This window comes from Tachypleus tridentatus, chromosome 9, assembly GCF_004210375.1.
Source record: "Tachypleus tridentatus isolate NWPU-2018 chromosome 9, ASM421037v1, whole genome shotgun sequence".
NCBI classification, from domain to species: domain Eukaryota; kingdom Metazoa; phylum Arthropoda; class Merostomata; order Xiphosura; family Limulidae; genus Tachypleus; species Tachypleus tridentatus.
Window position 1 is genome coordinate 141,199,228 of NC_134833.1, and position 14,806 is coordinate 141,214,033.

The window sequence follows — 14,806 nt, forward strand, 5'->3', positions numbered from 1 at the left end:
TGCCATAAAAGGTTCTGCTTGAATGAACATACTGATCAAATTTAGGGTCTGAAATACCTGTCATGGTACCCCATACAGTGTCTTAGCTATATAGAAAGAAGCTAGCAAGTATATGGTACTGGTGTTTGCTGGAACAGGAGTGGCCAAACTTGCTTAACGTTAGAGCCAGATGTTTGAGAGCTGCTAGACATGAACAAATATTACACACACGTTTTTTATTGTTACTTGCACATTTTGTTACGTAAGTTTTAAATAAATATTAATAAATACATGTACATAATAATATTTATTCATGTATGTAGTTTTTAAACTTTTAATTTGTATTAGTTTCAATAATCACAAAGTACACTTACATATACCAAATGTTTTCAAAATCCTAGCTGATTATTGAGCGTATTTAATATGATAATGAACTACGGAAACATCTAAGAAAGATATCCAAATTTGCATTTAATTAACATTAAATGATACTGCCAAAAATAAAAATAAAAGAGGTAAAAACAGATATTTTAATGATATTTGTCTTAGTAAATATCTGGTCAAAACATGGAGTTAAATGTGTAAAACAATAAAATTAGAGATGTTTTAATCAGATACCACCTTACAAAATTTTAGTCTTATCCTAATATGTTTTTGACGTAAACAGATATTGATACAATTATTAGACTATTTACTGCTAGTAGAGGTCTTGTGAGTTGTTGAAATTCTGGCTGATATGTCGTTAAGGCTGTACGAAATAGCCCCTTCAGGTGTTGATTTGTAAGGATTACACGATGGTTTGACTTCACAAACATCATTACAGAGTGTAGTGATTCACAGCAGTATGTTGTGCTGAAAATTGAGATGAGTTGCACACTGGTTTTCTTCACTTCAGGATATTTTATTTCTGGAACTTGCTTCCATGACTTAATTGTAGAATGGGATTTATGGATCATCTTTTGACCCAGATCCTCCTGTAGCTCTATTAGTTCCATTTCCACAGCAGATGATTCTGTAACCAGAGGTTCGAGAATTGGACAACCATCACTGATCACATCAACCATGAATAGAGTTACAAGAAAGACAAAACATGGCTTCAGCTTCTGCAAGTTATCAAACCTGCCCAGGAAATTATCAAGTAGTCCTTGTAATTTATCTTTGTACTCTTTTAGTTTGCGATCTTTTATTTCAATATCAGGGAATGTATTTACTCTCCTTTTGAGAATAGAAAAATAACATCTCTTTGAAGTCTTATTTCATTCTGTAAACTGAAAATTGTCTGAGTAAGATCAAAAACAATCTTATCCTTTCCCTGGAGTGCCAAGTTGAGAGTATGTAGATGATTCCTTATATCAATAAAAAACATTAGATCTTGCATCCATTCATCATTTCCTAGTTGAGGATAGGATCTTTTCTTTTCTTCAAGAAAAGTTATAATAGGCTCCAACAGATCCACATACCTATTTAAGACATTACAAGTTGACAGCCGCCTCACAATACAGTAGAAAGAGACATCACTGGGTTTATCTTCAAGCTCCAGTTCTTCAATAAACATTCTGAACTGTCGGTGGGTCTTCCCATTTAAGCATATGAAATTGATAATTTCAAGAACAAATTTCATAACATCTTCATACTTGAAGTATCTGACTGCCAGGTGTTCACGATGAATAATGCAATGAACAGGAAGAAACTCTGGAAAGCTGGGATCACATTTTATGAGTGCAATTAATCCTGTATTTTTCCATATCATTGCAGGTACTCCATCTGTTGCAACACTGACAAGTTTATCCAGTGGAATATCAACATTAGTTAAGGCTCTGTTTAACACAATATATTATGTTTTGTTGTCATGCCACGGCCCAAAAAAGCGTAGAGAATTGTTAAAAGAGCAGAGAGTTCGCATAAAATTTAGGTGATGCTGGTTGGACTCTCGATAAATTGATGCGGACTTGAAATGTTCCTCAAACTTTGTCATGTAGATCGCGAGACCAAGAAAGGTAAATTTGAAAATATGAAAGAAAGAGACAGAACACCTTGACTCAATAATACTGATTTTAAGTATCTTTGTTTATGTAGCCTTCGGTATAGAAGAAAAACTATCACTGATTAAAGCATGATATAAACAACCACGTACCAAATGACAGAAAAGTGTCCAGATCTACAGTATCAAGAAGACTTAACCAGAATGGAATATTTGGTTATGCAGCAGTTTGAAAACATTTAACCTCCAAATATTGTCAAGAGACTGAAATGTGCTGAAAAGTACCAAAACTGGACTGTTGATGATTGGAAAAAGGTGTTATGGATGGATGAATCCAAGTTTGAAATATTTAGTTTAAAGCGTAGGTTGTTGGTTTGACGGAAGAAAGATAAAAGATAGCACCCACCATGAAGCATGGGAGAGGCAGTCTGATGGTTTGAGGGTATTTTTCTGTTGAGGCAACAGAAAAATGCAAATGTAAGGTAGATGAACTAATGTACCAGCGTAAATACCACCAGATAATAATCCGTCATGGTATAACCAGTGGTTTACCTATTATTGGTAAAGGATTCCACTATCAAGAATATAATGACCCAAACACTCATCTAACCTAAGCAGAAATGAGTTTGCTGAGAAAGAAGCTGCTGGAGTCATTTAAATGATACAGTGATCGATCCCTTCAGAGCCTTGATATTAACCCTGCTGAGCAGATCTGGGGTTTGGTTGATCAAAAACTTGACATATCAGAAGTTAAATTCAAAGAAACTTTATGGGAAAGTATTAGAGAAATTTAGAGCAAAATCCCACAAAACACTTTGATTAAATATGTTGCAACAACGCCTGAAAAGCTACCCGCAGTTATTAAAGCAAAAGGGAGAGCCACAAAATATTAACTGTTTGCTAAACTCAAGCATTTCCACTGAGTTTCTATCGTACTAAGTATGAAGATTAATAAGTTTAATATTTCACTTTCCATTATTCTTTGAGAGTAGCCTGAAATCTAATTGTTGACTTTGTCCTGACACTTTTAGACAGCATTGTATTCTGCTTTCTCATTCGTCGTATACGACACCATTTTCGTGTAGCTGAGAACTGTAAACATTGTCGTCCTCGTGAAAATTGGTTTAAGAAACGTGCTGCGAAGCTACGCAAGATAAGTTCAGTTTTTAACCGTAAGACGTTTGTGTTCAGGTGTATTAGCTGTCTTAAGCCCAAGTGAGAAATGGTTTATTTGAAACAGTTAAGTAGTTATCATTGAAACACTGTGCAGTTTCTCTCTTTAAACATCAATTATTCATTCGGTTACACTCGGCATGAAATGATATTCTGGAAATTTTACAGTTATTTCCAGTAACGCACCACACGACTGTGGATATTGTCTTTCTCATGGTTCATCATAATACCCACTATTTGCCTGTTGACTGTATATGTTGTCTTCCTCATGGGTCATCATAATATAACATGTGACTGTATGTGCTGCCTTCCTCAAGGTTTATCATAACACCCATACGACTGTATGTGTTGTCTTTGTCATGGTTCATCATAACACCTATTTAATTGTATATGTTGTCTTCCACATGTTCAACGCACCAAGTTTCACACTATTGTGTCCACCGTAGTTGCCTGAACAGAAAAGCATCTTTTGAAACACTCAATATGTATAAAACAATTCTCTAATCTGATTTCACTTAGTTCTCGTATCGTCATAATTACTAAAGTTGAAGGTGATGCTTTCCTTAAACAACTGTTTTCTCGGTTTCGGCAGGTTACATTGTGACAACGTCAACATTACTAGTACCGCAGTGTGATACCCTTTCTATTGAAGACCGTGGTATCTAAAAAAAAAACGTTGTGAGTTCAAATGCGTTACACCCATCTTTGAGGACATGTTTGTTTGTCTCACACTCGTGGAACGTAAACATCTGTTTTCTGTCGCGCTCGACAAAAATATTTTAATTTTTTATTCATTTTCAGTATACTTGCATGTTCTTGTAGAGATGGTAAACGCTAAAGCTGAATGATTTTATGGCATAAAACTATTTACGATGTAAAAGTTCTGTTGGTAAAATATTTTTATTGTTTTATTTTTCTAGTATCGCACAAAACTTAATGAACAGCAAAATGAAAGAATTGCACACCAGAGGGAGACTCTAGCAAAACGTCAGGAAGATATTTCAGGAATGGACCAACGAATTGCCGAATTACAGCAACGTCTCCACCGGAAGCGGATGTTGAACCAACAGATGTCTAACAAGATTCATGCCGCTAATGTGGCCAAGCAAGCGTATATACGAACTGGTTCAACGAAGGTACACCCACGAACCTCCAATACCAAAATCGTTGCCGTGGAACCTCTAAAACAAGCATCCGTAGAACCAGAAAGGGTTCAAGACGACTTAGACGCTCCGTTAGGGGGCGTAAAAGGCATCCAAGAACTGAGTGAGTTTGCCAACAATAAAAATGATCCAAAGTACCAAACACTGCCATACAATACCAAGTTCACCGTAAAAAATTGGAAAGATGACACCAGCTCTGAAGAGAATGGAGAAGAGAGTGTCACAGCTTCTCCTAACACTAAGCAGCAGCAAGCCATGAAACCCACTTTGATCCCTCCACCTTCTGGGAAACTCTCCCCTCTTCCTCTTCACGCTAGCCTAAGGCCTAACGATTTTATTCCCAGTACACTTTCTGTTTCTACAGGACGTCTTAGTAGTAATGTCATACCGCAAGGACAGCCCGGCTGTAACAATGTAAGTAAATTATTCTTTTTGTAAGTGATTTTGCAAAACGGTAAAGCATGTCTAGAATATCATTTAAAGCAATTTTTCTTTGTATTTAAATGTTAGATTTGAAATGAAATGCCACATCTGTAAAATCTCTTAGTAAAGAGAAATGCATATGGTGATGTGTTAAAGGAGATAATAGCCCGCTGGATTTTCGATGACAAAGCAGCAAATATTGTTTTCATACTGCCGTCCCTAATTTTGAACTACTGACCAGAGGAAATGCAGCCTAGTCAGCAGTGCTTGACCATTCATGTCAATAGATAGAATCCCACTCTTATAATCTATCCACAGTTTCAAATGAGGAAAATATTTTCTAGTAAGTACGCGTTCGAATCTCGCTTACTAGATCCGAAATCCAGAGCTCTGTTACAGGGCCATCTTGCGCCCCAGTTAGTTAAATTTTTCACAAAATTTAAACGTTTTTCGAGATTACATCTGTTTTAGAAAATGTATTTTTGTAGTATACTAGCAGAAAAACAATGTGCATAATTAATTCCCTCTTTTCGAAATCAAAATATCTACTGGATGTGTGTAAAACAGTGTTGTTATAAAGAAGAAACCGCAGCTGTAATGTTCAGTATTCTGTTTTACAAATGTAATGTATCTCCTGCCTTTCGCTACAAAATAGGCTTAACTTTAGAAAAATGTTTCACCGCAAAGAACTTGGACTATAATCTTTTATTAGATTTAGTATGTCACAAAAAAAAATATTTTTCGCGAAGTATGATGATAGGAAATCCGACTAACATTTCGTTTTAATGAGGCAATTCTGATTTTTTTTTTTTCGTTTTCAGTTTGCTTGTTTTCTAGAGTAAAACTGCGCGACAGATTTGTGTATCTGGCGCAAAGATCGAATTCGAATTTTACAGTTTAAGACCTCTAGTTTACCACTGGCACACCTAGTAGGCTTTTTTTTGTGTGTGTGAAATTGTTTGTTTTGAATTTCGCGCAAAACTACTCGAAGGCTATTTGCGCTAGCCGTCCCTAATTTAGCAGTGTAATACTAAAGGGAAAGCAGCTAGCCATCACCACCCACTGCCAACTCTTGGGCTGCTCTTTTATCAACAAATTGTGGGATTGATCGCACATTATAACGCCTCCACGGCGATCATGTTTGGTGTGACGGGGATTCGAACCCGCGAACCTCAGATTACGAGTCGAACGTCTTAACCCACCTGGCGATGCCGGGCCTTTGTGAAATAGAGGAGTTCAGAAATATTGTAATTCTTTATTTTTTTTAATTTACTAGTAAGTATACACGAGAACATTGTAAACTAACTATGTAAGACCAAACGTCTACAGATTTACAACTCTAAATTCAGTGGTTCAATTCCCTTCGGTGGACAACGGAGAGAGTTCGATGTGGCTTTGCTATAAGAAACACAGAAATGAAACCTTGCTAATAATATTGAATTATTGTTTACAAAACAAAATCCATTTTTAAATTACGGTTTCATATAACGTTATCTTTAACACTGGTTACCATCTTATCGCTAGTGTGTGTGTGTGTGTATGTGTGTGTATTAATCAATTGCTGATTACTGTATCATTACTGCAGTGTATCAGTGTTAACGAATGGAGATTTCTATTGTTACTACAGTGTGTCAGTGTTAAACAATTGAGATTTCTATTGTTACTACAGTGTGTCAATGTTAATTAATTGAGATTTTTATTGTTACTACAGTGTGTCAATGTTAATTAATTGAGATTTTTATTATTCCTACAGTGTGTCAGTGTTAAATAATTGAGATTTCTATTGTTACTACAGTGTGTCAGTGTTAAATAATTGAGATTTCTATTGTTACTACAGTGTGTCAATGTTAACTAATTGAGATTTTTATTATTCCTACAGTGTGTCAGTGTTAAATAATTGAGATTTCTATTGTTACTACAGTGTGTCAGTGTTAAATAATTGAGATTTCTATTGTTACTACAGTGTGTCAATGTTAACTAATTGAGATTTTTATTGTTCCTACAGTGTGTCAGTGTTAAATAATTATGCCATTTCTGTTTCTAGTTAACAAGACCTCGCCTTGTTTCTGGAATAAAGTATTTAATGTTCTTCTTCAGTACAATGTCTTAACACTTGTACTGTAGTTGAGCACACATTTCAGCTGAAATTGTTTAAAAAAGATATTGTCACTATATTGTTTTTGTTTCTCAATTACTATTTCTGTTATTCCAGTATAAAAGTATTGTTGCGTTTACAATTCTGTTGTTATGAGATCAATTTCTACTTTTAGCTTCCATATCTGACCAATATCAGGCCACCCCCGACTTTACCGAAACCAAAACCAACGACTCAAGGAAACCCCTCGAGGACAGATGTGAACCCTCTTCTACTGTCCCAGCCTTCTGCCTCTCGCGAGGGGGTTCAATCATCGACTAGTCCGAGACGTAATGGTTCCTCAGACAGTCATCCAGTTGTATCAGCACGAGAGATCAACTTGCCAACTAATATCACTTCTACCATAAAACCTTCCCCTGCACCCAAACCTCCCATTCCAGTGAAGCCCGTTCCCCCACCCCGACAAACCCATCACCTGAGTGAAAATGGATTTTCTTCTGAAAGAGGTTATGCGGAAACTTCCTTAGATTCAGTGAACTCGGCCATATCAATTCTAAAAGGTCCTGAAAAACAGACAAACAAGTGCACTAACGGATTCAGGTGCTGACATAATTTCGTGTTCAGTTTATTTTTCATAATCATAAGAAAACATTTGTAAAGAAATAACTTCCATCTGGATATAAAAGGGAAAGTAAAATCACGCAAATAAATATTAAATAGGTTTAACTTGCATTAGGTTTACTTTACACTTTGTTGTATTTTTCCACGTGACAGTGATGTCATTCGGATGACGTTTAAAAGGAATTATCGATATATATGTGCTTGAGACTTAATTTCATTCATAAAGTTACTATTATAGACTTATAAATGTGATATTAGTACTTACTACAGTTCCTCGTAAAGACATTTACTGAAGTATAAAGAACATTTCCTTTTGCTAAGTTTCATATATGTAAATGTACCATGTGCACATAAATACGTTCATGTTTTATGTACAACGCGCATTTAAATATATTTCTATTTTGCTTTCACAGCTACAGAGAACGTCTTCTGTATTATCGAATTGTAATGAGGTAAAGTGATTTGTTTTTGGTTCCCTAGAGGGAGCTCATTTTTCTCCAAATGTCGAATTCTAACAACTAACGGCCTCTAACGAAAGTGAATGTCTTCTGTGTGTATTAATTTATGTTTCCATGTTAGAACACAGAATGTAGAAGTCAGCAGCATGATAAACGAATAAGTCAAACATGCTTATTGTTTATAAAGCCGTAACGTTTCGCAGGAAAAAAACAATGAAATCTGCACATTTTGATATTTTTCATATTATAAGTTGGTATTGTATGCTAAAGTGGAACGCATTTGGATGGTTAGTCTTATCATTTTAGCATATACTAATCGTTTAGAATTAACTAAACAATATGTAAACCTCTAATTTATACTCGTTTATCTGCCAGATACTTTCAATTAAAAGGTACATTATTTTCTGCACGAACGCCATCTATTGAATTGCCAAAAACTAATATATTTTTAAGAGTTTAGGATGAACTGTGAAGCAGTTAAACCTTTTATATATGTATATACATATGCATAATTTTAGACGTAATTATTTATTTTAAGTTGTTTATTTGATATTATTAATATGTTTATTTTATTATGTCTCAGTTTTTGATTTAATCGTTATATTGTGCTTTTTTTGTGTGTTTTTTTAAGGATTTGCTATTAAGATTTTTGCTATTAAACGTAACGAATTCTCACCAAGCGAGACCTGTATACAAATAGCATCAATAATACCGTCGCTAAGCCTAATGAAATGGCTACACTTACTTCTTTTAATATTATATACGCATATCCACGAAACTGATTTCAGTCTTTTTATTCGTATCAAAGTAAAGAAAAAGAATGTTACTGGTACAAGTTGACCGGCGTTGATGGTAATTTATTCAAATATTTAGTCGGTGAATATTGTCAGTACGAAAGTCGGAGAAGCTGTGCCTAATGGCTGATTTATTTAAACTAATTGAAAAGGAATACATACAAACATGTGACAATGGCAATTTCCCACCAGCGATTTCCTAACATCTGAAGTCTCTTTAATCCAGTAATTACTTTAAAACCTTATTATAACCTTAGAATACCGTATGGGTGCTTGCGCCATTAAGTGTGCTAAAGTTTAGTAATTCGTTTTAGAGGGCGCTAGTAGTGATAGACTTTTTACATAATGCTTCCTTCAGTAGAAGACTTTTAATTAAATTGTTCACATAAATTTATGTTCAAAGAAAATAAATGAAAATAAATGTAAGCATTAAAGAGGTAAAAATAAGTTGGAACATTGTTATTTTGACTGCTAAATCACAACTAATAAAGACTTCTGAAGATGTTTTTAAAACTGTATTCAGCGATATTGATTTTCCCAGGACGAAAACACCAGCATATTAATATGGTAGACTTATTAGTTTGTTGTTGTTTTTTATGGACTGGACATATTACAAGCTATAATGGCGCGCTGAAGAAATGGGTGTTATTATGTGTACAGATTAAATAAGATTAGCATGGATTATTAATTTAAAAATCAAATTCTCAAGTTATTATCTCTCTACAATAACTTCCTTGTAGTTGGAATATTTTGAGTTACAAGTGGAAACTGCTATAACGTATGTTGCTTTTGATCGGTCTCTGATACCTTTGTTTTCACGTGTTCCTCAAATGACAGATCAAGTTTGTGACGTCACGACAAAAACGTCGTGTGTTCTTTCACCTTACACGTTTGTCCTCACTTCCGATCAGTTGACCCAAGTCTAAAACAGAACAAAATATCAATAAAAACTTGTATTCTGTCTGATGTGCATTTTTTTCATTTTGAAGGAAATTATTTTATTTTGCATGTAGGTATATGGTACAACCAAAAGTCGTGCAACGTCATACTCAGAGAGTTGGTCAAGAAGCCCTTGACCAGTTTACCAAAGCGATGAACCACGTATATCGCCATGAACATCCATCACGCACACCTCAATTCAAGTCTAGTGGTGTTAGGGACCACACTGGTGACTTGTCAGGTAGTAATATGGAGTATGAAGACAAGAGGGAGAAATTACCGATAAGACCCAAACCACTCACCATCAAGATCCCACCAAGTAGTGACCAGCCAAGGGTTAAAGGACAGCAGAGTGTATCCACCCAAAAACAAGTAACGGAGGGGACTAGTAGTGGGAGAATTTCCCCGAACCAAAGCGTCCATGTCAGCATAAACCGGCGTATTGCAATGCCACCAGCTTTCCTATTCCCTGAGAACCATCAGACCCCTACTGATCTTGGTGGACCCGCCCACATAGAAACACAAGATGGAAATGACGTCACAGACAGAGGAGTGCTGGAAACTGAGAATGTAACTTCGAATTCCAAGCACCTAAACAAGAGTCCACCGAACCAAACGGATCATTTGGATCAATTTAATGGAAATGCTATTCTGGACTTAGAAAACGGTATACGACCAGATGGAGACGGAGACTCGGTCAGCACGGACAATGGTCAAGCACATGTTTCTGGTAAGTTAAGTTTTATGGTCTTCTTTGTACTTACACTGTTCGTTATAGGTTCAGATTTTCAGGTGATTATTCTTTTCCCCCCAAAACAAATTGTAACTTTTCTCAATGTGCAGTGTATTGACAGTAGGTTGTGTGTAAGTGGGGCAACCTTGTACTAAATGGCCCGGCATGGCCAGGTGGTTAAAGCACTCGACTCGTAATCGGAAGATCGCAGGTTTGAATCGTCGTCACACCAAACATGTTCGCCCTTTCAGCCGTGGGGGTGTTATTATGTACGGTCAATTCATTGGTAAAAGAGTAGCCCAAGAGTTGGCGGTGGGTGGTGATGACTAGCTTCCCTCCAGTCTTTGCTAAATTAGGGACGGCTAGCGCAGATAGCCCTTGTGTAGCTTTGCGCCAAATTTAAAACAAACCTTGTACTAAAAATAAGTTGTTTTTTTTATTTAGTAGTATGGTATATTGCTTTTAGCTGCACTCAGAGGGCAACTTCCTACTTGACTATTCTCCAAGGCAAGGAAGAAGCAGAAACTTAAAGGATAGCTAATGGCGCGGTTTACCGAAATATTGAGATATTCGAAGTGTAGCATTTAACCATTCCTGGAATAGTAATAAATCTTGTGTGAATGTTAGTTTGTTTTGCTAAAAACCGCATATAAAAGTCAGACTCTTAAAATACTGCTCGATGTCGGTGTGCTTACTGAAGAAGATCATTTTTACATACCTTTTAGATCAACAAACCGAAGCACTTAACGAGACCAATGAAAGTGATCATTCGCACATGTACAACAGCGCCGCCTTACGGAGAGTTAAGAAAGGAAACTTGAAAACCAAAAATTCAACCAAAAACTCTCGGAGGGTCAGCTTTGATCCCCTAGCTTTGTTATTGGACGCCGCTCTTGAGGGGGAGCTAGAGCTCGTGAAGAAAACCACGAGAGAGGTAAAGTTACCGACTCTTGTTAATTTTTATATTAACAACAAAAATAATTAACGTAGTAACAATGTCTCAACAAAAACAGAATACGTCGTAAGACTAAGAAAATATAAAATAAATAGTATACTCTGTAGAAGGCATTAAAGGTAAAATGTTCTGTAGTTGTAAATGTTTTCATGTCTATTTTCTATCTTGTTTCTGAATTAGGTACCCGATGCTAGCGCCGCTAATGACGAAGGGATCACTGCTCTTCACAACGCTATTTGTGCAGGACATTTTGAAATTGTCAAATTTCTCGTGGAGTTTGGTTGTGACGTCAATGCTCAGGACAGTGATGGTTGGTGAGTGGTCAGTTCCCTCTTTCGTTGTCCATATGCATAATCCTTATTTTCGTAAGCTGCTACACGCCTACCCTTTTTTTTAAGTTTTAAAACTTTCCTTTAAAATGTATGTCGGAGATAAGATGAATTCTACTTTCATTACTTGTATCTTCATAGGACTCCACTTCATTGCGCAGCCTCTTGCAACAACCAGCCAATGGTGAGATTTCTGGTTGAGCACGGCGCATGTGTATTTGCCAATACACTCAGTGACCACGACACCGCCGCCGAGAAATGCGAGGAAGACGAAGAGGGATATGATGGCTGCTCCGAGTTCCTCTACAGTAGGTTTAATTTTTTATCCATTACTTGATGTATGTTTTCTTATTCTAGTCAGTACAAATTAAACTGAATTAAAATATTCTACGATTTTCCAGTTTCTTACCAGTGGCATTCATCAACAAACATGATCTATTTTGTGGAAGTAAACCATATGATCAGGAATTGAAAGTGTGATATTACGGATTTTGTTGCGTGCAGTTGCTTAAACAGCGTTATTAGTTTGGAATCATTATCCTTGCGGAGTACTACACCAGGACAGCAAGTCAATGGCACATTGTTTAAAATGAATGTCACCTAAATGGACCATTTGGTCAAATTTGTGGCCATCAGTCGCGAAGACAGATAACACGCGATTCTGTTAAGCACGTGGTATCTAACATGTGAAGAAACGTATTTCGTTTTGTTCTCTACAGTTTATGGATTTATACAGTTGAAAGGCCTATTGACGCATTATAAACCAACAAATTTGAGGCTACTTTTATAATTATTGTTATGTGTGAGTGTTTTTTCGGAGATTAAAGTTTTCAATCGGGATGTCGATTCGACGCTGAGTTACACATTCGGTTGAATTAGCACTTTAAAATTATTATATTAAAATATTTCAGGATTGTGATCCTAGATGGCGCTTTGAAGAGTTGTTTGACTGTTTATGGCCTACCCCAGCTTGGATTATAAATGCATTTTCATTATTGCTTCTTTTTCTTATCCTATTTTTCTCCATCACTGTATAAAAAACAAAAAACAAAACATATTTATAAATAGTAATCATAGTTTATGCTGATTTTCACTTATCAATTACATTTTTTTTTGTAGGTGTTCAAGAAAAACTCGGTATCTTAAATGGTGGCGCTGTATACGCAGTGTATGATTACGAAGCTCAGAATCAAGATGAATTGTCTTTTAAAGATGGCGATATGATCGTGGTACTGAGGAAAGGAGACGAACAAGAGAGAGACTGGTGGTGGGCTCGTCTTAAAGACAGAGAAGGTTATATTCCCAGAAATCTAGTTGGTGTAAGTGGTATATTTTATTATTCTCAAATTTTGCTGTCACTTTATCAGTAAAACGGGTAATCCACCGCTAAGTAGGCTTAGCAGTATAAAAAGTTTTATTTCGTCAGTGTAGTGTATAATAAATATAATAAGAAGTTACTTCTGGTAACGAATATGTAAAGTTGCACTTTCAGGACTCTTTTGTTACACAACATCTCTTTTGATGTTGTAGTTTAATTATAAATATATTTATTATATTAACAAGTAGGTGAACGTAGTATATGAAAACATTAATACAGTTAGTGATTGTATACTTTTAACACATGAACTTTAATAGAAATACACAAAAGGGAAGAAAGAAAGTAACTAAGATAATTTTAGCTTTATCGTAATATATTATGGTAAATATTACTGATGTCTCTTCAGTATGCTGTAATTATGATATACGTACGTGAAATTTTCCCAAAGCACTATCACTCTTTGCATTTTTTATGATGTATTTATAATCGAATTGTAAGTATGTAATTAACATAACTGTATTTTAAAATAATCTAATGATGTATTTTCCTTTTCAGCTTTACCCAAGAGTGACGAAGAAACGTGATTCCTAGTAAGCAGCAAGCAAGATATGCCGATGCTCCCTGTCTCTGCTAATCTCGTGTAGTCTCGAATGGTACGAGACTTGTTGAGATATAATTTTAGTAACAAGTGCCACTATCTTCTCTACTCAGAGAAGTGCTGTTGGAAATGTTTCCTTTGCATTTTGTTCGTTCTATAAACTTGTTACTTCTTTATAAAATCAAATTATTCGACTGTGGCTTATGGGGTTATTCTGAAGCAGTTGTAAATACGTGTATAAATACGATCATCACTGGGCCATGTATTGCTGGCCAGGTATCTATCGTGAATTAACTTTTATTCTAGATTTTTTAAAAAGTAATTATAGTTGGATATCCTGCATATGGCGAATTGTACGTATTGTTTAAATTCCCTTTGTGTACATAGAAAAAAATAATTGCTCGCCTCGCGTATTTCTGAAGCTTAGATAATCTGAAATGCTTTGGTTAATTTGTATAACATGTATCATACGAAAGACCAATTGTCCGTCCATTTGATCGGGTTCCTACATACGTTAATTACTAAACTTACCGGTAGAGGGAGGAGCTGAAAATATTGGTATCTGTTTTCTCAAGAAGTATCCGAAGAGGTTAAATTCATCTCTACGTTTACTCTATGTTTTCTGACAAGAACGACTAGCCCGAACTGTGCACTTTACAAAAGCATAGCGGTGTAACTTTCTGTATTTCAATATTAGTGATTGCGAAACGAAACATTCTCTACCTGGCCCTGAAAGCTATATAGCTACCATCGTTGAAGGACATAAGATGTTTTATTTCTTCAGATTTTCAAAAAAATGATTCTAATGTTACTTGTTCACTCATATCACCTTACTGTTTTATAAAATAACTCCTAAACTGCTTATAAAGTTAAGGTAAAATCGTTAGACTTATTTGAACATGGTTGACGTACTGGTTTTAGTCACTTTATCAGTACTGTTTTTTGTTTTTTTTTAACGAGAAAGGCAAAATTTATTTTTCTTTGTTTGAAACGTAAGGCAACTTTTATATTGAATGTTATTCTTAAGCCTCTTACCAACCGACGTAAATATCAATTAACAGTCTCGTCCAGATGACTTCATATCGAAGAAAGTTCTTCCACGTTCTTGATAGCCAGTAAACTTGCAGGCTTTTGATATTTTACACAATGAAATACTGAGATGGCGCCTCAGTGGTGGAATCTATGAAGTACATATCTCTGGAGATTTTATTTTATGTTTTACTTGAATAAAACATTCCATATTGAAA

At 35.6% G+C, this 14,806-nt stretch overlaps 1 protein-coding gene across 10 annotated transcripts in view; it reads left to right on the top strand.

Moving 5' to 3' along the window:
• Positions 1-14,806, top strand: part of LOC143226533 (apoptosis-stimulating of p53 protein 1-like) — a 226,804-nt gene extending 211,998 nt beyond the window's left edge. For 7 of the 10 annotated variants that reach the window (XM_076457601.1, XM_076457603.1, XM_076457606.1 and 4 more), the window contains 9 exons: positions 4,054-4,710; positions 6,990-7,414; positions 7,849-7,887; positions 9,701-10,356; positions 11,085-11,293; positions 11,495-11,628; positions 11,785-11,951; positions 12,763-12,962; positions 13,517-14,806. In XM_076457601.1, coding sequence (XP_076313716.1) covers positions 4,054-4,710; positions 6,990-7,414; positions 7,849-7,887; positions 9,701-10,356; positions 11,085-11,293; positions 11,495-11,628; positions 11,785-11,951; positions 12,763-12,962; positions 13,517-13,552 — 2,523 coding nt within the window. In that variant the 3' untranslated portion in view covers positions 13,553-14,806. The remainder of the gene's footprint in view (positions 1-4,053; positions 4,711-6,989; positions 7,415-7,848; positions 7,888-9,700; positions 10,357-11,084; positions 11,294-11,494; positions 11,629-11,784; positions 11,952-12,762; positions 12,963-13,516) is intronic. The other 3 variants (XM_076457602.1, XM_076457604.1, XM_076457610.1) reach the window with 1 other exon arrangement.